Source organism: Excalfactoria chinensis, chromosome 4 (genome assembly GCF_039878825.1).
Source record: "Excalfactoria chinensis isolate bCotChi1 chromosome 4, bCotChi1.hap2, whole genome shotgun sequence".
Lineage (NCBI taxonomy): Eukaryota > Metazoa > Chordata > Aves > Galliformes > Phasianidae > Excalfactoria > Excalfactoria chinensis.
The window spans coordinates 58,334,577-58,358,768 of NC_092828.1; the positions used below are offsets into that span (position 1 = coordinate 58,334,577).

General features: G+C 36.8%; 1 protein-coding gene across 1 annotated transcript in view; it reads left to right on the plus strand.

Moving 5' to 3' along the window:
- The window catches only part of INPP4B (inositol polyphosphate-4-phosphatase type II B), a 241,014-nt gene that overhangs the window by 86,554 nt on the left and 130,268 nt on the right, over positions 1–24,192 (plus strand). The window contains 2 exon segments of the mRNA XM_072334549.1: positions 12,815–12,933; positions 14,726–14,842. Coding sequence (XP_072190650.1) covers positions 12,815–12,933; positions 14,726–14,842 — 236 coding nt within the window.

The window sequence follows — 24,192 nt, forward strand, 5'->3', positions numbered from 1 at the left end:
TCTTTTCTGTCTTAAGATTTCAAAGGGGTAAGGTTTGTGTATCCATTAAAAGATGTGAAGTTTTCTGGGAGGTTGAGTATGAACTCAGTGCCTGATGAGGTGAAGGACTGGAAGCTGAATAACTACAGGAGATCAGTCTAAGCATGGGTTAATCTACCTTAATTCTTACTGATATGGGTATTCACCCTGCTTTGCCTGAACTGATTCTGGATCCTGAGCTAGAATACTCAAAGCAATTAGAAACCTTTATGGTAACTTGTAAGTGTTACTGAGTGTTACATAGGAAAAGATTTCCAGAGTTATTGAAGAATTTATTGATATAGGTGGACATTTAATTATGTCAAAATTGGGTGTGCTAGTTTGTTACTTAGGTGTTATAAAAAAACACCACCAAAAAGCAACTCAGTTGCTACCTTAATTTGTTTCTTAGTATTTTTACAAGCTTAATGCTTGCTTTCTGAGGTATTAGGCATTCCAGTGAACATGAAAATCTTTTAAATTATTCTGACTTAACTGAAAACTTGTGTTTCCAGGGTATTTTAAAAGTAGTTCAGTGGAATTTAGGATTAAGGATCATTAAACTAAAGAGAATTTATTTTCAGCACACACCACTGCTTTTTGTCCTCATTATTTTTATCGTCCTGCTTTTTCTCAAAAATACATCACCTACTTTGCATATTTCCTTCTGTTTTTCTTGCCTATGTACTCTTTCTAGTTTAGTTTTTGAACCCCTTTCTCTCAAGTGACTCTTTAGATTTCCATGCATGAATTCCATGTGGACCTCTTACATCTCATTAATTGAGCCTTGATTTTGGAGGTGCGGGTGTGCATGTGTTTGGCCTATTACACCTTTAATCTTTAGGCTGCCAGAATGATAGAAAAGCATAGGTAGGAAAGATTTGTATGATATGATGACTGAGCTGGAGAGGGGAGATGATGATGGTGGTTTACCTTACTTAACAAGTTCTCTAGTGAAAGAACATTTGTGACAACACCTTCATAGAGGAGGCTTGCAATTAGCCCATTTCTCCTGTTGCACGACCAACACAGCTGCAGGTACAGCTCTTTTATGATCTGATGGCCTTGTGCTTATCTGATATGTAGTGATACAACCACAAGTGATTAGTTTGTGGTTCTGGGAAGCTCTTCTGGATGAAGAGGGCTATTTTGATCCTTACTAAGAATCATTTCTATTGCAGATATTTATACACAGAGAGCAACAAGCCAGTTCAAGCTGAAGTATTCCTTTGTTCTTACAGAAAACTCTGTAAGACTTCCTTACCTACAACAAAGATTTTTATGGCAGTCCTGGCACCGCTGTTGTCTTCCAGCCTTTCCCTACCTTCCAGGAAGCTGACTTTTGGTCTGGGAAAATAATTGATTTTTTTTAAAACATGCTGTTGTTGTCAAAGAGGCTGAGTAGACCTGGAGTGTCTGCAGAATATTTTCATCAATACATGTTAGTTTAGTCCGTAGTGCGTGTTACTAGAAATAAGCTTCACTTTTATAAATTCTACATAACTACTCTGTTTTGCCTGTTAAAGGGGCTGATTTTCATCAAACAGCAATGTCTATTAATTTTGCTTTAATTTTAAACTTCTATTTATCGAGAAATAGTATATACAGCAAAGATTACTTAAGAGTTATTTTTATTTTTTATTTTGTTTTCCAGTAGCTGAAGTGTCAGTTTTTCCTTCTGTCCAATGCCCTATATGGTTCTGGGAGGTCTGCTGTGCAGATGTAAGAAATAGATTGTATGTTTGAATAATTGGACGAGGTCATTTAGGAAGTGAAAAACAACACGATTTAGGAACTTGGAGCATCCTTCATATGAGGAGAGGCTGAAAGAAAGAGCTGGGACTGCAGCCTAGGGAAGATATACACAGTCAATAATGTGTATAAGTATGTGGCTGGAGATGGGAGGCAGTAAAGATGAGGAGCCAGATTCTTCTGTTATACTCTGTGAAAGTGGGATAGGCAATAGATGCAAGTTAAGATACTTAAATTCTATCAGAACATGGAAAAACAGCCCATAGAGGCTGTTGAGTCTCTATCCTTGGAGAGGCTAAAACTCAACAGAGTTCTGGGAAACCTGCTGTAGCTCATTGTGCTCTGGCAAAGGGGTTGGGCTTGAATTCAACACATCTGTTATGACCAAAGTCTTTCTGGAATATGTGACAGGGATTTGCCATGTAATTTAACATGGCAAAGTTTTTTTGGCCCTCTTTAGAGCCGACTATTAGTGACTGGCTTGTAACTGACTCTTAAAATGCTCTGTAGCATACATCAGTAATAAGGTGTGTGTTGGCTTGATCTATAAATCCTTCAGGATCTCTAAATAATCTCTTACAATTATGTTGAAATTAGACTTTTTATAATTGTTGCTATTTGTCTGAACTAGAGCAGTTTTAGAGAACTTCTCTTATGAACTGTTTCATGGTGTGTTTAGCATGATTCAGGAAAGCACACTTCTGATATCAGCATGAATTGTTTCTTGGGCAAGGCACAAGTTGGAAGCATAGAGAGCTGAGTAAAACTGGAAATGAAATTTTAATTGCCTGGGATAATATCTGATTGGTGCATATTCTATTGTTTTATGTTTGCGTGTGAAGGTTTGCTTATTTATTTATGTATATTCCTAGGGGAGACTTATTAGCAAAAGTACTTGTAAAATGTTAACGTAGAACAGAAAATTGTTACTGAATATATATTTACAGCACTACTGTCTAGGAGTAAAATTCAAATGGACACTTTTCATCCCGAGTTGAAACTTTCTCCTTTTACCATGCATGAAAAAGTTGAGGACAAGATTGGCTGAAAGACCAGCTGAGAATGACTCTTTTATTGTTAGTGCCCTTTACCAAGAGGGTGGGCATGAGTTCAGGATGATTACTGTATCCTTGATCCAATTTCAGTGACAATTTTAATATGATATATAGAAATTACCGTTCATATTCTTATTTTGTCACCTCTATCCCTGCTGCTAGTAACTCTTCACCTTTTTTGGGGTGGAGGGGTTTGTTTTTGGTGCTTAATCAAGGTGGGATGATTTCAAGAGGATGATTTGAATGTCTACTTGAATGCATTTAGTAACTTTCTGTATTTTGTGGCTGCTAAGTTAGCGGTGAACAGAATGATAAACTTGGATCCATCTGCATCTGACCTCTTTCTGGTCCACTGCTTAACTGAATTCAAAGGGGTTCTGGCAACATTTCTCCTTCAGCCTTCCCGCTGGGTCTGTTGTGAAGGAAATAAGCATTGATGTTTTTTATAGAGCATGGACTAGCAGCTGTGCCCTGTCACCTCCTGCCAGCCCAGGACTGTGAAGATAGGTACATGGTTTGCAAATCTTGACAGGGCCTGAGATAGAGGCATTGCTGCACAGCATTGTCCAAGCTAGGGTGATTGAGATGTACCCAGAAGTTGACCTTTGTATACATGAGGATCTCTTGCAGTTGAAAGCTTAAATACCTGGAGATTTTAAATATCTCCTGAGCTAGATAGCAGGTGTGTGAAGTACTCTGTTTAAAATCCACTTGTGGGCATCTGCCTTTTTGTGAGTTGACTTTTGACTTCTTCCTGGCACTTCTTGCAGTTGGTCTTCTAGCCCGGTCTGCAAAACACTTAATAAAAAATTCTTTGGAGATTTCCTCATATCTCTTTCCTTGTCTGCTTTTCTGCTGGATGTTAGTCACCTTATAATTCCAAAAGAGCCTGGATAATTTGGGAGACAAAAAGCAAAGAAATGACTTGCAGTTTACAGTAGTCATTTAATTCATGCCTCTTGTACAAAACAGTAATGATTAAATGGATGTGAAACAATTCTGTTTTGCTAGGCCGATACTATAGTAACAGAAACACTTTGAAGTAGTTCAAAGCATAATCTCTTGACTTTTTAGGTATTTAAAGGTAATGCACTGTGTTTACTGAATGTTTGTTTCTCAAATGACTGTTGTTAAATACTTCTCTAAATATGCCTATAGAAATAATTGTGGTAATGTTTTCCTGTTATAAAGTGTCTCCCAGTAGACTTCTTTTTTTAATCCTTGTATGAAGGATCAGAAGTTCTATAAAAAGAAAAACATCTAATTAATAGAAGACTAAAGTCATCCTCTCTTTTTGAACACGTTAGTTATAGATGTACTTATTTTTGGAATATGTGTCCTACAGTGAGGTTTGACTTGAAAATGAAGCTCCCCTGCAGGCTCTGAGCGAACAGAATTGTATTCAAAGCACTGCAAAATTCTATGTGATATTGGATGCAGCATGGTGCTGTGGACATTACAAGCAGTCTCACTTATCTGAGGTTCTTGGGAAGGACTTTGCTGAGAACAAACTAAGTTACTTATATTCTTCTTCATTATTTTGCCCACATCTTCTGTTGATAACAAAGTTTTTAATACTGCTATGGACACTTCAGTTTTTGTGGTTAATCGCATTTTTAGTGTAGTTCTTTCTAGCTGTATGGAATATAAAATGGAAATAAAATAGACTGAGCTAAATTGGGGGGAAAAAATAAAGCTTGAATATCTTGTGGAATATTGTTTAAATGCTCAAAACAAGTGTTGGAGCTGACAGCATGATATAAAAACCTCTATGCTGCATTGAAAATATATTTCACAGGGATTGGATGAGTACAGAATTTTATTTTCATGAATTTGGAAGACTTTGATTCTTTAAAGACCAGAATTTTTAACTTCTGGTAAGATGAAGATTTTTGACTGTAATGATGGTAAATGAACTGGGTCTAAAACTAGGAGTGTTTTCAACTAAGATCTGAATGTGCTTCAGTTGAGATTAAGAGAAGCAATGTTTAATTCTGCATGTTAATGTCAAATTCATGAGGAAATCACTCTACATAAATAAACGAATATTTGTTTTAGCCCTTAACTAATATTTCTTTGTACATTATCATTTGAAAAAGAAATGAATAGTGGTATTCACTAGCAGTTTCTCATGGACAACAGGGCTCTGACCACATAGTTAGTTAGCCTGTAATTGCTGGACTCTATTACTTAATTGTATGTCTTTATTATCAAAAGGAAATTTCTTCAACAGTTCTGAATGTGTATTACGAGGATGCACATGAAAAAATATATCTGTGGTAAACCTAAAGAACAGCTGTGTTTTCTTTACATATTAGAGAAAAAGATTGCTCTAGAGAATTGTAAGGTAATACTGTGCACTAAGGATCAAAACTATGTAATGTTTCATTTGTCAACTGGTACAGCGCTATATAAACGCTCATGTCAAAGTAAGCACCATATGCTGCTATAATGAGGAAAGATGTGGCAGACTGAGAACTGTGAGAGACTTGGAACTTGTTTCTTTTTGTCTTCTGGTGATATTGCTGATATTTTTTCTAAATTTATTTCTGCAAAGATGGAGAAAGTAAGAAATGAACAGTATCTATTTTATTTACAGAATCTGTTAAGTTCTATGTACCTGCTGTGAGCTTATAGTATAAAGGGATGCACAGTTAAAAGAAAAAGGGAAGTCTTCATACTGTTCACTGCTCTACTAATTCTTCAAGTGGAGCTTAAGCCTGTAGTCTCTCTGTTTATAGGATAGTGAGGAAACTGGAAATTACAGCAAATTTTCTTCTTTATTAGAAACTTGCTATGACAATATTGGGAAAAGGTGAAGGAAGAAGTGATATTTAGCTCTGTTTCCAGGACATTTAAACCTTTCTGTGGCATTCTAAAATGCCAACTATGCCAAAATAAATTACATCTTTAGAACAGCAGCAGATTCATATAAAAACATACTTTGATAGGAATATATTTTGGAATGTGTTATGGATAGCAGTTTTTTTAGGCTGCTAGCCTTTTTCTTCTTTTTTTTTTTTTTTTTTTTTTTTTCCCTATTGCTCTCTCCAGGGAATGAAGACACCTTCAGGGCAAGGCATAAATACCATTTAAAAAATAATTAAAAATAATTAAAAAAATAATTAAAAAAAAATACCATGGTTGCACCATGATCAGGATTATTTTGAACAGAATGTAAATGCAATAGCTAAAAATCTAAAGCTGCAAAAGCGGTGCTGTGCTGTCCTGCAACTACTACAGAATATGAGAAGAGTTCCCTGTTCAGTTATGTATGGTATACTCAATAAAGAAATGTAAACTCTTTGGAAAGAATTGCATTTTTCTAACTGAGTATGTTACTATAAGATAGAAATATTCTGAGCATCAGAAGTTAAAGAATTCTTAAAATACTGTGCCATAACATTTTATCATCTGTTTCATGACTTAATGCCAGAAGTTTGCTTCTGTGACCTTGGTGCCACAGTGTAGCTTAGGTTAAGAGAACACAGAGGAGGCAGACATCTTACATACAATTCTAAATAAAGCTAGAATGTGATGATTGTGAGTGATGAGCTTGCAGGAAGCAGATCGTCTAACAAGTTAGTCATGGGTTAACTGCGCTGCTCGAATGTCAGTTGCGCAGAATGAGGGTTAATGTGAGTACCATTGCATTCATTTCACCACTGAAAATACAATGCCTGTGAGCTGTATGTTGATCCAGTCAGCCTGTTTCCTGACTCTCTTGCATCTATCATACTTAAGCTCTATAAATAACTAGAGTTGTCTAGGCTGAATGGCAGGGAAGCAGTGTGAAAAATATCTGCTCTTGCATATTCAAAAAACTGAAACCCACACTCAGGAAATGCCTATTATTTCTCCTGAGAAAAGTTACGCTCCAAACCTTTGCATTTATTTTATTTTATTGGAGAAGGAAGAATACTATTTTAAAGTCCTGTATGTAGTGCTCTAGTCCAGAATTAGGCGTCAGGCAAAATACAATATATATGCAACAAACTGATATTTCTCAAGTACTGCAAAACCTGGAGCTGGCAGAGCTTGCTTTGGAATTCAACACTTCCGATATTCAAGGTGGTAATTCCGATGAGATCTAGCATTTCCTATACAAATGAATTAGAGTATGGCTGGCATCTCAACTCCTGGGCATGATCACATATCCCAGCTCTCCACTAGCATGCAGTGTTTTGTAACCAGCAGACCATGCTTCTGTCCTCTTTGAGTGTTTATTAAACAACTGTACTATTTTATCTGCAAATTGGGTGGGTAATGATTTATATATTTTTTTCTCAGTATACTGATATTTTAATTGCAGTGAGTATCACTAACTCTGATTTTTATTTTTTTTTTTCTTCAAACGTGTTTGTGGAAATGTGATGGAGATCTTTGTTTTGTGTAATATAACTTCCTCGTCATCTCTTTTTTCTTCGATGGTTGGAGGAAAAAAAAAAAGAATTCTTCCCACTGTTAATTACAAGCATCTGAGGAATACTTAACTGTATTATGTACGTGCATTTCCTTGTGATACAACTAGGTTACTTTAGCAACCAGCTGTGCATTCCAGAGAAGAGAAACATATTTTCATACAAGTCTCTCATCCCCAGAGATGGGAGCTGTGATCTTAGACTGTACTTAGGTAAAAACGAGTGGAGCTTGACTTACTTGTATGCATAATCTAAATGCAGTCTTCTATATGCATTCTTTTCTCAGTACTCACTGTTGTACTGTGGATCTTACTGGGAGTTTGCAACTGGAAACTGCTGTGGAAGAAGCTTTTTTTACAGTGTAGGAGTCTGTTCTTTCTAATCCCAAGGTAGTGATTTATTATGAGACTCTATCTGGGAAGCTGCTCATTAACGCCATTCTGGGATAATACCGGTCCTCCAACACTTTCCTTGGTTGCTTTCTGGCATGTTTTGCCACACGGAGGACACATCTCTCTCCTGTTCTCTTTTCTCTTTCAGTTGCCTTTACACTCCTAAGTCAAGCATGTGCCCAAAGTTGTCCTGTGTGTTCCTAAGCCTTTGTGTTCCTGGCTGATGGTCTTCTTTTCAGCAGTCTTGGTTAGCAGTGTGCAGTGAAGGCAGAAGCAGTGGCTTTGCGTGCTTTCTTCTCTTACACCACTCCCCAGGGCAGAGGTAAAAAAAAAAAACAAACACAAACAACAAAACAAACAGAAACAGCAACAAAAAAAGTACTGTTTAGTGTTCTGCATATAGCACAGGTCTCAGTGTAGTTTTCTCTTATTTAATATGTGCTTTTGCCCACTAAGGAATATCTGTACCTCAGTTAATTAGTCTGTCAAGGCAGACTGTACATTATTATTTATATTCTGTGTTGCTTTGGGATAGTAATGCTGCTGTATTGCCAGTGAAATGAAAAAAAAGTTGAACTGCACGTTCGTGTAAATATATGTGTATGTGATAGATCAGCTTCTTCCATGCCCCTTTTTTGAGATACTTCTGATCTTCTGTTGGGAGTGCTTACAAAATGATGAGCTCTGGAGAAAACAGGGGTATTGTGTAGTTTAATTCCTGTCCCTTGCGGGTCCCTTGGAATCTATCTAGGTTTGGGAAATGGAAAGAAGTAATGGGGGAATTGTGTTGTTTTTATCACTAATTAGAGGAAAAGCTACCCCAGAAATTACTGTGTAGGCTGGTGGACAAACTGTGTGAATCCCTAGGCTGATAAGACGTTCGCCAGTGTTCTATTATTTCCTCTAATAACAAAGAAGAATAAACACGGCACTGTCAATGCAGTTTCCCAAGTTTTTTTGTATAGTCCTTGGCTTCCTGCTTTATACAACTCTGTCAGCTTTGAGCAGAGGATGTCTTTCATTCTTTCTGCCCACCTAGTTTGTTCCAGCTGCTGGAGCTTTTTCAGTTCAGGGAGGTACTGCATTCTCCCCATTCCCCTACCAGATTAATTTCTTTCAGATCCTCATTGGATTCAGTGCTTGGAGCAGTGTTGAGCAGCTGGTCAGAACTGTAGTTTCAGCTGAGGAATTTCCAGACTATTTTTTTTTTTACTTCTGTGACTCTGTTAGTGAAAACATGAATCAAGTTGCTATTGTTTTACAGCATAGCTGAGTTATGAGCAAACAGTAACCAGGCATTCCCTTTTGCATGTGCACACAGAGAAGGATGAAGATCAGAGCCAGCATGTTTGTGTAGTGCACAGAGCACTAAAATGTTGCACATGGCAAGACTCGAGAATCAAACACCTACTTACAGAGCTTATGCTTACTGCACACAGAGCTTATATACGTAGTAGTGGAACTGGAATGTGTAGAACAATGTATAGGCACAACTAGAAGAGTAGTATTTATTTACTGTGATTTGTGAATAATATTGTAGTCTTAACTGTAGAACAGCTACAGCAATGAAAATGAAACAATTCTTCACTTTTATTCTTTAGGAAATAAATGTTAAATGATAACTATTAAATTATTTCCTGATTTAAGGCATTTTAAATGGTAAGGCGGTTCATACGTAGGCCACAACATTTTGCAAAATACATAACTACAAGTTTGAAAATTTATTCTATAGCGTTTCTTCCTTTCAGCTTTTTATCTTGCTGCCCAGACTGTGATTCCTTTGTTGTCTTTCTTTCCTTTTCCATTGCTTACAATGTGGGGGAATGGTTTCTTCTTGCCCTCATACCTTTTTATTTGTTGATCTAAAAGCATAAATTATTCCCAGTGTAGTTCTTCCTTTAAACATTCATTGTACGCTTGTAGGCTTAGCAGAGATGGGATCACCGGGGCAGTGGATGATTCAGGCATTTACTCGCTGAGTCAGCAGTCACACTGAGTAGATTCATATACTTCAGTCATGTAAATACAAGCTGTCACATCAGTTCACTGAGTTTTCATGTGGAGTTTTTGCAAAATTAATTCCAGCATGGTAAAGTAGTGTGACCTGTGTATGCAGTCTGCTTGGATGGTAGGTTGTGATGTGAAGTATATTCATGTAATGTTGCCTGCTTTCACTGTCTTAAGAAAACAGCCTTATTATTCATTTCACGTTTGCATTTTCATCTGTTTTTGATTAACATGCCGATGATGTTCAACAGATGGATTTAAATAAAGACTGTACATCCTGTACATCATTGTGCATCTGTGTAACATTTCACCTTGTCCAAAGAGTGTGGCCTCTTTCTTTGGGAAGTCCTAATATTGTCAGAGATTTTGCTGGTTGAAAGGACACTAATTCAGCATGGGGCTGTGGAGCTGGCCAGGCTGTGGGTAGGATATAAAAAGAACTTGTCCCATTCTTTTGTGAGAAGTTGCTTAAAATAAAATGTGTTAGTTGGGCCATTTTTAAGTGGTATGATGATGTGTTCTGGCCCAGACTGAAAAATACCAGGTCACCGCAACTCTCCTCTGCTAGTGACAATCTTATTCAGTATCTTTTCTGACTGAAGGGTGGTTGTGAATGGCAGTGACTCAGTGTCATAGTAAACACAAATAACTTTGTCTTCAAATAGATGAGTTTTTTGTTGTATTTCTTTTATACTTCTGCTCTGGGGGCTCCCAGAGTCTTCTGATACTTTGTGCTGATCCTCACAAATTGGAGTAATACAGATCAGTTATTTTCAGTCAACTACACCCAGCAAAATTCAAGATTCTAGGCTACCTTTTTACAAGAAAAGGATCTACTGATTGGGTTTTCCTACTACTAAAGAAATCAGTGGTCTTCTAAGCTCACCAAGGCTGTGGTCTCTTAGTGCATATTCTTCTTATTGCTTGAGGTTTATCAGTGGGATAAAAACCTGTGATATTGGCTGATAGAAGAATTTATTTTATCTAGTTAATGTATTTGATGTCTCATACGTATATCAAGCTGTTAGTAATTGAGGGATTTACCTCCATTCAGAATGCACTGTTACTTTTTACAAGAGCTTAGCTGTAGGATTCTTGCCAGAGGCTGTGTATTTTAATTTAATTTAGATTAGTTGGTTTGTTTTTTTTTTTTTAATTTTATTGTTTTTTTTTTAATTTATTTTAGTTTTCCAGAGTTTCTCCTCCTGTCATCTCTGGAGATCCATTGCATTGAGCTGGCCACCCTTCCTTTATGATGGTTGTGAAAAATTTGACGGTTATTTTTCCAGGTTCTGGAAGAGAACATTTACTCTCATTGCTCCTTTGAAACAGCATTTTTAAGTGTGCTGTATTCTAAAAATGGAGTCATAGAGTAGAACAACCATTTAAGGATTGGGTGGTGATGAAAGACTAAGATTTCAGGTGAAAATGGCGTACCTGCAATTTCTGAGTACTTGATACTGCTTCTTTATGTCAGTTGTGGTTGCTGTTACTTTTTTACTTCAGAGGTTTGTGACCAACTGCGGAGATGATACAGTTCAAATAGATTTGTGTCTGCCCTATCTGATGTACTTAATTAAATACTTTTCTGTAAATCCAATAAAATAATTCTTCAGGTACTATCAGGTATTGAGAGTAACTTCAATAACGTAGTGAGCCTTAGAAGTAAAGATTTTCTGGCAACTTTTTATTGAAGTCTGGTGCTAATTTGTAAGGTCTCCATCCATGCAGAAACCTTTATTGTTATCCTACTTTTACCACCAAATGATGATAAAGTCGGTTTCAGACTTTACAGTAAGATTTCATTGGAAATTTGGACATAAGAAGAAACTTCAAGATATCCCATGAGGGTTAGATTTAATTATTTCCTTGTTCTTGTAACTTTTATGGAAAATTACTAACAAAAGGCTGGATGGTTCATTTTTGTTTTCTTTAATCCTCAAGTGGCAGGTGCAAGCCCAAAGGAAAAATGGTATAAACCAAGCTGAGCTGGCCTTTTGTGTCTATCAGAGCTTTCCTTGCTTTCTCATAAGACCAGGTTTGCTTGCTGAGAGGATAATTTGACTCACCTTTAGAAAGTTAAAGGTCAGCTGCACTTGAGGAAGCCCCTGTTTGGCAGAGACTTCCACAAAATGTCCTCAGCTCTTTTATTTTTTTTAGCAATTACCCTCCCTAAAATGGTAGTCTTTTCTTTTCCTGCCTTAGAATTCTAGGATTCCAGTGTTGCTCAATGAACTGCAGAAAATACTGAATAGATCCAATTTTAGTATTCTCTGTTGCATGTTCTCTTCTTGAATGTAAGGTGGATGGCTTTTAACTTTGAGCCACTGTATGCCATATCAGTACATGTCCTCTCTGCAGTGTAGCTACTGCTGATCTTATTTCTTTCCCACTCCTTTTTTTTTTTTTTATCTTCTTTTTCTTGTTGCTTTTTCTGCTTTTATGTCAGAACGCTTGAGGTATTTTAGTCTAAAAAATTAACTCAGTCACCTGTATCACTATAAGCACAAGTTAAAAATGAATTATTAAAGAATAACTGAATCCCTTGATATTTTTTTTCCAGTAAAATGTGTTTTAATAATGATCTAAAGTAGTCGGAAGTCAGTTATTCTTCTCACGTGCATGCCAATCAATGACAAGAGAATTGTTTGTTTGCTGCCTGATTTTAATTATGTAGATTTTTATTATGAGTTCTACTAAAAAGCTTGTAATGTGACATCAGATGATATAAACCAATCTGATCTCTAGAATGTCTTTCGAGTAGTCATATACTGAAAAACTCTCAGAAAAGAAATGATCAAGTTAGGCTGCTAAGAGAGATTTCATGGCAAATTAAATGAATGCTTGTATAAAATTACCCACTGTCCCAATGTGTGCAAGTGTGAGGGTGTGCATGCGCACATTTGCATTCTGAAGCTGATGAGCCTCTGGTAGGGAGCTTTGCAGAAGCTGCAAGTATTTTTAGTGGAAACGAAATCTCAGTTCAGTTCTGCAGCATGTGACTTCCTATTTCTGTAAGTTACTTCCAAGAGACTTCCTCTGCTAAAACAGCTTGTCTCTGGAGATTTGAGCTGGAGCTGGAGTATAGTCTGCTTTGTCCTGTGCCTGTGGCAGAGTTTTCCCAGAGTTTTCATTTGAGTATTTTATTTTTCTTTTGTACTGTCTCCAGCATGCAAGGATCTAGTGGCTGCTACCCGTGATCGGAAGCTGAATACGTTTATACAAGTCTCAGTGGTACATCCAGCAGAGCACGTTTTAACGAGATATTCGAGTACTGAAATCGTGGAGGTGAGTGTCTTTCTTATTCAATTAACATTAATTGCTCTTTTTTGTTTGTTTGTTTCCTTAGAAACTTAGAAATGAAACTAGTCAGTGCACAGTCTTAGGTAAGGAAGCACACTCTGGCTGTTAGCAAAGCATACCTAAGAGCACTCTGTAGTTCTTGGCATTTAACGAGGACAAACAGTAATGAACTTGCCTTTTCATGAAAGCTCTATTTTTTCAAGCAAAGACTTACAGAATACTCCAGTTCTTCAGATGTTGGTCTAGACTGAAACAGTGAATAGTTGCTCTCAGGAAAGAGTAAGGCTATGTAAAGTAAAGGTAAACTCAGATTACAGTGGGATTGGAAAGTGTTTTTGTACTACAGAAGAACAGAGGCACATTATGTAGTCTGTTACACTTTCTGGTTTTTGGTCTATTCCTTTTTTCCATTGGAAGTTGATATTTTTGCAATATGAAAAATAGTAGTCTACTTCTATGATGAGGAGAAAATGTATGTTATGTCTGTATGTTCATATATGATAGTAACTTGTGTCATGTATTGTAGCAAAAGTTGTCTAGGCTGCTTTGCTCCTTTTCATTTTGCACTGTTAGTGTCAGAGACAACAAAAATCAATTAAATATAAAATTATTTAAATCTGAACAGACAGTGTAGGTATATAGCTTACTTATTCGCTTTGCTGTTTACTGCAGAGATTCATTAAGAACAGAAAAGTCTTACTGTAAAAACAGACACCTGAATTTACTTTACCAAACACTTGTTTTGACTGTTAAATACATTGAAAATATTTCATGAGCTCTTTGTGATCTTACAGTTTTACCCAACTACTAAATTAAATTGTTGTGCTTTCAACTACCAACCATCCTGAAGCTGCTTACTTCAAATATCTTGTATCTGATCAGGATATTTCATTGCAGACAGTCTGGAACAATATTGTGGAGCACATGTAATAGTTGTTTCTTTCCTTTTTTTTTTTTTTTTTTTTTTTTAATAGAAGCGTGTACAATTACTAAGGCAATGTCTTGATATAGAACATGTTTGAGGGCATGAATAATTCTATGAAATCATTGTCAAGGCTCTCAGCTTCCTTCATAGTCAAGCTCTGGGGGGAGGAGGTGTCATGGGCAGAGAAAAGTTAATTTCAGCAAGTGAAATTATATTTATCATGCTAAATCTAAACAAAATTTAAGAATACTAGCCTGGTAAGTTTGGAAATTATGATGCTGCTGTTGTTATAATTATGAGTTAAGTGATTACAAGGCACAGAAACATTGTCTTACTCCATTACCACCTAAAGAGAGGAACTTTAATCCCTGCAAAAAATAAAAAATAAAATAAAAAGTCAGTATCCGTAATGTAACATGAAGATTTCCTGTAACATTTCTATAGACTTTTCATTTTGATTTATCTAAGATATCTCAGGATTTTTTTGGTAAGTTCTTAGTTCATTTAAAGTGATGTGAAACTAAATACTTTACAAGAAGTATCACAGGAGAAGGTGGGACATTTTTTATTACAGATCATTATCCCCTATACTGATGCCTGCAGGCTGAACTGTTTGGCTTGTTTATAGGTTGTTTCAGAAGCACTTAAGTTCTTATCCAGTGTGACAGCTCTAAAGTTGTCTGGTTCGTTATTCATTTCATGTAGCACTGAGCTTTATACAGCAGAGGAGTGTAAACAGATAAGTTCTGCTAAAGAGAATATTTCTGTGCATGCTTCCGTACATGTATCCATCATGTTGTGCTGTGTGTTGCACAGCTGTTACCTTACTGAATATTTACTTGTGTTGTGCAGGGAACAAGAGATCCACTGTTTCTGACTGGTGTGACATTCCCACCGGAATACCCCATCTATGAAGAGACTAAAATAAAACTCACAGTCTATGATGTCAAAGATAAATCTCAAGACACGGTGAGCATTTTGGTTTTTTTTGCATAAATCAAACTCAGAATTAAATTTCCACTATTGTGTTCTTCATTCCTTTTCAGCAGGCTTGCAGCTTGTAAAAATGAGATTATGCTTTTACACAATATACTTAATTTCAGTTATTATATTACAGAATAGAGAAAGAGAACCATGCAGTTAAGATGGACCCTTTGCTAATGTTTAATTGGTTACATGAATCACTGCAGGTATTTCTGGGAAATGAAAGGTTAATCTCTTATACTTTCTGAAAGCAGTGAACATAGGGAATGGATTGGGATAGCAACATGAATAAGTTTTCAGAAATATGTTTTTGATTGTATTGTATTTTATACCAAGAAGAGGTGGGAAATAGAGAGGATTGGTTATGTTTTTCTTTTAAACTCTTGCATGGTGATACTTACTACTCATCATTGGTTCCTGCTGATTTGAAAGGGTCTAAGATCACATCTGTTGCTAAAGGTGAATTGTTTGGATTCCAGTGTTGTGCGTTTTTAGATACAGTGGCAGTTTCTTACACTGATAAATAGTTACTTCAGAAGATGTATGGAGATCACTAGCAATATGAGTGATTTAAGTGTCAGATAAAGGCCTTGAGTGCCATTTTATGTACTCTGGGTGATCTAGGACAGACATAAAGAGCTGTAAGTTACGCAGGACCTATGGGAGTTACATGTTTTTCTTCTGTGACAGATAGGTTTCACTTAGGCATTGAAAGCAGTCCTTGAAACCTGTCTTCAATTAGCCAAATTACTCTTTGTGTATCTGTAATTGGTCCCTGATGTGATTAAAGACCATAAAAGATCATGTGATGACCATGCATGCATTCATTATCCATAAGAAGGAAATTACAGCCATAACACGTAGCTTCTGTCTTTGAACTACTCCCACGAGTAGAGTTATGGTCAGAGGACTTCTATTTATTTATTTATTTAAGGATTGAAAACAAGTTGATATGTTTGCTTAAATTTTAGATCTTCATTAGTAAATAAATTGGTTCTCCCTCCCCGCTATGCTCTCTAATGGGAATATGTGAAGTACTTTTGTCTGTAGAATATGGATTTCTTTCAGCTTACAGTAAGTTATTTTTCATTCTTGAAAAGTAACAGGGAAGGGAACTGTGCGCACTACTTTGCAGAATTAGTATGTTTTAATTTTCGGTTATGATTTAGATTACAGGACTTAAAATGATATCTGCTTTTTCTTCAATAAAATGTTGCAGATTCAATCCCTTCCAGTTTCTAAGCTATAGTGACTGACAGCACGATGGGTAAAAATATTATTCTGTATAGAGAAAAAAGTGAACTTGATTCCTAGACCTATCCCTCTGGTTTCCTTCTGGTTAGATCTTGAATATCTATGTAGTACGTCTTCTACAGGAAAAGTTACGTATGAAAGATCTAACCTAGAGAAGGAATACAATTTGGTAACTTTTAAGAACTTTTTATAACCGTTCCTTATAATTAAGTACAGGATTAGAGTATATCCCAGATAATCGTATCAACACAGCTTATAAGTCTCTGGAGACTTAATGTTTTTCTTTTTTAAATTAGAAAATGTTAATGCCATCTGGTTTATGTGCATTTGGCCTTTTTTAATATTCAACCTCTTTAAAACTGTCTGTAGATAAGAAAAAATTAAATAAGGTGTGAGATTGAATTCGAGGTATGTTGTATACATTTGTGAATGGCCATGGGCCATCCAGATTGATACTTCATTTCTGACAATATTCAGAGTTGCTGTTCAGTTCCTGGAATATCAGCCAGGATGAAAGTAATTCCATGACTTACTTTGAAGCCATCATACTTTCTTGTTAGTTCAGGTGATATTTTTGAGTCTGGAGAATCTGGATTCCTAAAAGTCAGCTTAAAGTGAGATAGCTTGATAGCATTACCAGCTACAGCACTACATACCTTAATGCTTGTTTCATGATCCAGGAAGTGGGATGCATCCGTTTGGCAGTGAGCTGTTCCAAGAGTTGTGGCTTTACCATTGTGATTTTCCAGGCTACAATAAAGATGGCTTCTTTAGTTCATAAAAGCTGCTGTCACAGCTTACCACTGCAACATGTATCCCTGCCATCTCTCCAAACTTGAGCACAAGTAATGCATGTAGGATGAAGGGGAAGCCAAGGCTTTTGAGTCGTCTGTGCTATGCTAGGCTCTGCTTCCAGACTAGACAGATTTGCTGCCAGCTCATGCAAGTGATCCATCTATGGCAGAATAAACCTTGGATTTGACTGCTGAATATGTTTTAGGAATTGGGCAAAAAGCCACAGTAAAAAGACTCTCACAATGTCAAGGCTATTTTACTTCTACTACTTTAGTTAACCATTTCAGAGTAGCTTGTATCGCTCATCACACTGCAGTTCAGAAATAGGCGTATTTAAGAAGTGGATTTTGAGCATTATTTAAACTTTGAACAGGACGTTACTGCCCCAAGTAGAGGACTGTTAAGGACTCAGCCTTACTTTTAAAGCAATTGGATCTTTACTGTGAAGTGAAAATAATTGGATGCTGCTCAGCTTGTGCATGCAGGTGATAATGATGAAGTGAAAGGGGATGCTCCCCAATGAGAAAAAAACAGAATATTTTTTGGCAGTGCTGATATGCTGTTTATGCTGCCCTTCTAAAAAAGATTTTAAAATAACATTCTTTTGCCTGTTATTTAACTTGCATTTGTTTGAGAAGAACAGTTTAATTATGTTTAAGTGCTCTGCAGCTGGCATCACATTCAATGTGCTTGACACACTGGATGTTCTAGCTGCACTTTTTGTATTGTATGCGTGTCTGTCTGATGTTCTTCATAATTATATCTTGGCTGTATCATGTTTTCTGTAGTTGTGACTCTTTAATAGAAAGAAATATGAGTTTTAGTACTTTGGCCAGCCTTCCTAGGTAATGGTGATTGGTTACTATAAATTTTCATGTACATAGAAACTTCTAATAGAGATTATGCTATTCTTACTTTACTTTGATAGAGCTGGAATCAAGAAGTTAATAACAATCATAAAGTATAATTTAAATACACCAGTAAAGCCAAGCATACAAAACAGGGAGTAGTGTCATGGTCTGAAAAATGTACAGTGACATCTGTTTCTACATCAGGAAGATTTTCTCTCCATTCTGCCATGGGCAAGATTGTTTCTCTGGCTTGAGTTGTGCTTTCTTTAAGAATTTTTGATACTTGAGTTTTGTCTTAATGCTTGGGCTGCACCTGTTCTTTAAACCATTGTCCAGGAAAACTGGAATTAGAGGCTCATATGCTGCTTGAAATATCACCACTGTGTGACTGTTGCATAGGCATGCTATTCTTAGCTTTTCTCTAAGCATGCAGGTTTGTCCAGTTCAGTCTATCAAGTTGTAATGCTGAGCAGGATTTGTTCCCTTTAAAAATACTGCATAGCATAAGTCAGGTAACTGCTGCATGGTGGATCTGCAGATTAAAAATAGATGAGTTCATTTTATATTAAGAGGAGAGAATGCCTGGTGACTGATTTGGGAGGCAGCAGTCTTTTTGTTCTGCACTGAAAATACGTACATTTGTGTCTTATTGAACCCCAGAATTATTAAGGTTGGTAAAGACCTCTCCAATCATCTTGCTGAACCATCAGCCTAATACCACAATGCACTACAACACTATTTTTTAGGGAAGCACTGTAACAAGTCTTTATTTTCATTTGCTTTGTTTTTTAACGATTGATTCTGTTTCCACATCTGCATCTGATTTGATTTGATATAATTTAATGCAGTAATAGGCACAGCTCAATATCTTAATATACGGACTTTAGAGTGGTCTTGAAAATTTTCTTGTCTTATATGTTGGAATTGTGTTGTCTTAAATGCAGTGAGGTCTCAAGGTATGCACTGATGCAATGTTCTGGTGTGATGTGCAGTGTTTCAAACTGCCTCCTGTTGATGCAGACATCAAGAGGTGTTGGAAGCAGGAGAGAGAGGCCCTGTGACATCTTTGTGTATTGGGTCTGTGCAGAATTCCTTGCAGATTCTCCTTTTCTTTAGGAGGAGATAGAATCCAGAAGCTTGAGAATAAACTTTAAAAGTGTATTGTAGACAATTTTGTGTACAACTAAGGCTAAAGACTTAGCAGATGATGCCAGCAGGTAGATGCCATCTCCTTTGGGTAGGTATAATTACTGGAACTCATGGTTTATTCCAAATGTGAACAGCAACTGTAATACTGCAGTTCTGGATATGGGAACATGCATTACCAAGTTACAGCTCTAGGTAATTTAGGTTTCAAGCTACTTGTCTTTTACTGTTCTGTTTTGAAACTTCTGCTAGACTTCCTCACTATGAATGAAAATTCACAAAAGCTTTATGCTTTGTTGTTGTTGTTGTTGTTGTTTTCTTGTGTTTCTTTGTACTGCAAATATCCCTTATAAAACAGAATAATTGTACTGGGTTAAGTGGGAAATGAAGACTTTCAAAAAAGAGGCATTTTAAGTTGAATTTGTAGCCAAATCTGAAGTGACAGTCTTCTGAGTTCCCTTGTGGGCATTGATTTGTATGACAGAACCACCACACATCTCGGTGTGTTTGCCATTTGTGCTGAAGAGACCCGTGGCTTGCATATGAGTAATGCTGCAGAGCAGTATGTAAAACACATTAGTAGGGATAAATGTGAAAGCTTGAACATCACCTACCTGCATGCTGCCTCTACCAGAGTGCTCTTAATGCCTCGTACTTGTGAACACTGAAGCTTCTGAGACTAGGTTTCTTTTTTTCTTTAAAACCAGAGTAATCTTATGAGTGCTCTTCTTTGTTTAATGAAAAAGCTCTTCAAATTCTTCCTTTTCTCAGTTCTGTTCACTGTCATCTCTGCAGGATTTGTACAGAAATATTGCCTTAAATTAGAAACTCTTATTATCTCATTCTTTTTAATAGAGCAGTACTGCTCAGTGTCACTGCCCTAACCACAGAAATACTTGTAATAATCCTTTATTCATGTTTCTTTTCAAAACCGTCCAATATTTTTTTCATGAATGTATACTTGAGTGATTCAATTTTTCTTTTGCTCCAAACCTTATATTCTTACCAAATGCCATTACTGGGGCTATAATGGAGGGAAATTTGTTTTTGTTCTTCTGGGCATGTGCAGGTGGAGCACACCTTAAGGAATTACTGTTTGTCTTTCTCAGTATTTTCTTAGAAGTCTGGGAACTTAAAGGGAAATTCAAACTGCTTACTTTCATTTGGCTTTAGATTGAAATAAAATCTATTTTTTAAGTGTTTGAGAGTATAAGGAGGAAAGTTTCTTACATCTTAGGGATGTCTAAAAGAAGGGAAGGTAAGTGTCAAGACCATGAACGCTGCAGGTGTGCTTAACACGAAGCCCATTTGTAACCTTACCTTTGTGCCTTGAAAATCCAGTGGGAGGGCGTTGGTTTTGCAGAAGTCCATCTCTCTGAAAGCATCCTCCTCTTCTTACTTTTTCCCTTATTCATACATATATATACACACACACACACACACACACACAGATATACATACAAATATATATACACACATTCCTAATTGAAGCAAACTCCTCCTTACTGTTGTGCCTTCAGGGAAAGCCATGATCTGCTCTTTTCTAATTTTCCATTTTCTTTTTTTTTTTTAAAACCTACATGTGTCAATCAAGTGCTACTTCTGCCACCTGTCAGGCAAATGCTCGCAGTAAGAGCTGATTCTTTGGTAAAGGATGCCTTGGATATTTCTCATTTTAATTGCAGAGAAACATAAAACACATGATAACCTATTCCTGTAGAATTGATTTCAACTATGTAAGGATTTCAGTAATATAGATACAATTGTTCAAATCTCTCTAGTACTATCCCAAGAGCTTGCAAATATATCCTTCTACTGTAAGTACTTTTTATATGCACATTCAGCTTCCAAGGAAGACTGGCCTGTGCTGCTGTCAGGTTAGGTACTGGAGCCCTGAGGGGTGGGAAGCAGGTTCCTGGCAGCCCAGATGTTGCAAGAATAGAGCATTTCCTTACACTCAGTGCAGTAACACAGGATAGCTTGAGTGGCTATGAGGCTAGAGTCTGCCGATTCTTATTGATGGCTGTTCTTTTTTTCGGATGAAAGGAAGTTAAGCCTATCACACCAGCACAAACCCTAAATCATGTGAAAGATAAGCTGATGTTCAAGGAAATGTCATTGGGTTACCATTAGCTGTAGCAGCTTAAAATTATTATGTATGCAACAGTTGTAGTGTTTTTTTGATAGCTGCTGGGTAGTTCTAAAAGAAGGAAACTCTCTGCAGAGTAAAAAACAAATATGTGGAAGATAACTTTTTTCAAGAAAGCTCCACTGTGCCTGTTGGATTAATTTTAGGTAGTTAATTTACCTAATTACTGTTTTGTTTTCCATGTTTTCTGCATGTTTTTTCCTCCCTCTTAATGTAGGCTTTATAACAGTTCCTATTATAAGTAATTGTCTTTATACCACAGCAACAAATGTTCATGTCTTGTTTTCACTCGCTGCCAGAATTGTACATTAATAGAAATTAGTTAACTGTGAAAATTGCACTAAATCTTGAAAAACAAAGGAAAATCAATGCTTATAGCATAGCTACTGCCTCTTTATCTTTGCTAAAGTAATTCATTTTTAATTTTTTCCCCACAAAAGCAGTTTTAGAACTAATAGAAATAATTAAGCAACCTCTTTTTTTTTTTTTTTTTTTTTTTTTTTAAATCTCTGTTCTTTTAATATATTTAAAATTGTATTGGTTCTCAAATTCTCAAGCATCTCATTTTCTGGAAAGGCACTTAGAACTACTGAGGTAAAATTGAAGGTCTTGTCTGTTTAAAATCTGTTACTTCATTCCAAAAAAAAATTCTGCATAACATGAAAAGAAATGCATGTTTAGCAGTGATAAGTGTCTGCTTACACGTCTGTGTTACAAAAGCAGGCTGTTTTGCTGTAAATATTTAGGGAAATTGAAAGTAGAACAAATCTACTATTGTTTAAGAAACTATATGCAATTGATGTAATGATGGCTAGAAAGCCATGAGAAGGCCAAACTTAGTCTGTAGCATGGTGAAAGTTTAGTGTGTTTGCCTTTCCTGGTAATACATGTCTAACTCCAGTTTCTAGGGGTGGATATTTGAGTGAAAAAAACTAACATTATACATCTGAATGAACATCAGTGATTGAGCTTGAGATTTGAATGTGTTAAGCAGTTCCCATACTGAAATGTAAATCGACTCTTTCATGGTGTTAATGGACTTTTGGGGGGCTGATTTCTTTTCACTGAGAAGTCAACTAACTTCCCTCACCTTGAGTTTATTACTTGTTAAGACCATGAATCATTACCAAGGAGTTACTGGCTCATGCTAATTGCTTTCCTCTGGGTGATGTAATTCTGTGTAAAAAGCTTCCAAAAATGTCAAATCGAGTCAGTGACAAGCTATTGCCTAATAGGTGTACTTAAAACCCACTGTTTTTAAGTAGGGTACTCTTGTTGCCTAAAGCAACAAAGCAGGGGGATGTAATTTCCAGAGGCCCACATAGAAGATCAGAGGGCTAGAGCAGCTCTTCTACAAAGAAAGACTGAGGGAGTTGGGCTTGTTCATCCTGGAGAACGGAAGATTCCTCATTGGAGGAGACCTCATTGCTTCCTTCATAGCCTTCCAGTACCTGAAAGGGGGTTTTAAATAGAGGAAGACCAGCTTTTTAGATGGTCTGATAGTGCTAGGGCAAGGGAGAATGGTTTTAAACAAAGAGAGGTGTGATTTAGTTTAGATGTTAAGAGGAAATTATTTACTCAGAGGGTGGTGAAACACTGGAACCAGTCTGCACAGAGAAGCATTGGATGGCCCACCCCTGGAGACATTCAAGGCCAGGTTGGATGGAGCCCTGGGAAGCTTGGTCTGCAGGAATGTTTCTCTTACCCTGGCAAGAGAGTTGGAATTGGATCTGCTTTAAGGTCATTCCAACCCAAGCCATTCTATCATCTCTGAAATCAGTTTCCTTTTTCTGTAGCCAGGGTTCAGAGTAGAAAGGCATCTACAAAATAGTCTTAAAATACTGCTTTAAAATAGTTATGGCATAGTGATCTGGTACTGGTAATCTGTTCTTCTCTAGTCCTTCTCCTCTCAATATGTAGCTGTACTTATTTTGTGCAAAAAAAGGCAACTGTATACACTGTGAATTACATACTTCAGAGTTAAGCAAGCCTTGTAGTGTTGTGTTGCAGCTCTTTTGGAATGCATTACACATGTACACACAGTATGGTGTTTGAGTCAAATCAAGGAAAGTGTCAGTGGCCCCAAATTTTTGTTGTACAGGAGTCACAGTGAGTGAATGCTATACATAAGAAATAAATGACTGAGGAAAAACTTATTTCAGAGATCTCCTAAGGCACATGGAACAGGAAGTACAAGAAAAACCCCACATAAGTAAACAGCCATAGCTTATTTTGTTCGTGTAAGTGGAAATCAGTTAATACATACATTTCCTACCTTTGGGATTTTCAGTCTGATGACATTTAGTCCTTTTGGTGTTTTGTTTCAGCATTCCAGGGTGTTAAGTACTTGAGGGTTTTGTCTTATTTCCCCCCTTCTGGAGTTCTTGTCACTGTAATACTATAGTATTATGCAGCTGTTGATGTTTATTCTGGCAAGCTTCTTATTCTGAAATTCTTTGTCATATATCCACTCTTACCCATCCCTTTTTCTCCCCCTCTTCTTGCCTCTTCCCTCCCTTCCTCTCACTTTTCCCCTTGAATTTTAAGGGATACGAGAGTATAGTTCTTTACCCTCATTCTGTTTTTCTTTATCAGCTTTCTCTGCAGGCTTCAGCTTGTTTCAGTTAGGCACAGCATTTTAAGCAGAACTGTCGTAGCTGCTCTTAGAGCTATCACAGTAACTTAGTTTAGATTAAAACCAAATGCATCAATTACCAAACAGAGCCCTGTCTGTTCTGATGATGAAACTTGTACCTGAGCTATCTGCAGATGTAATTCAGAGGTCTCTCAGTAGGGAGAAATTATCAAAGTGGTTTTTGTCTAAAAGCAGACAAGCAGGCATGCTGTCGTATGCACTGAAGAGCTGTACATCTGCATCAGTTCTGGTGTACACGCTTCTGTGCAGAAAGATATTTATTTATTTATTTAAAGATATATGTACAACTATGATCTAGCTTGATACATATAATCATTTCTGGTGGAGGATGAAGTCTACTTCATGTATCTCATGTATTTTTGTCTGCATTGCTCTGGTATTAGTTGTATTGTAGAAGTGTGGACATCCATCACTAAGCTGTTCTTAGGTGATGCAAAGAAAGTTGCTATTTCTGTGGTGCAGAACAGCAGAGTAAAATTCAGCA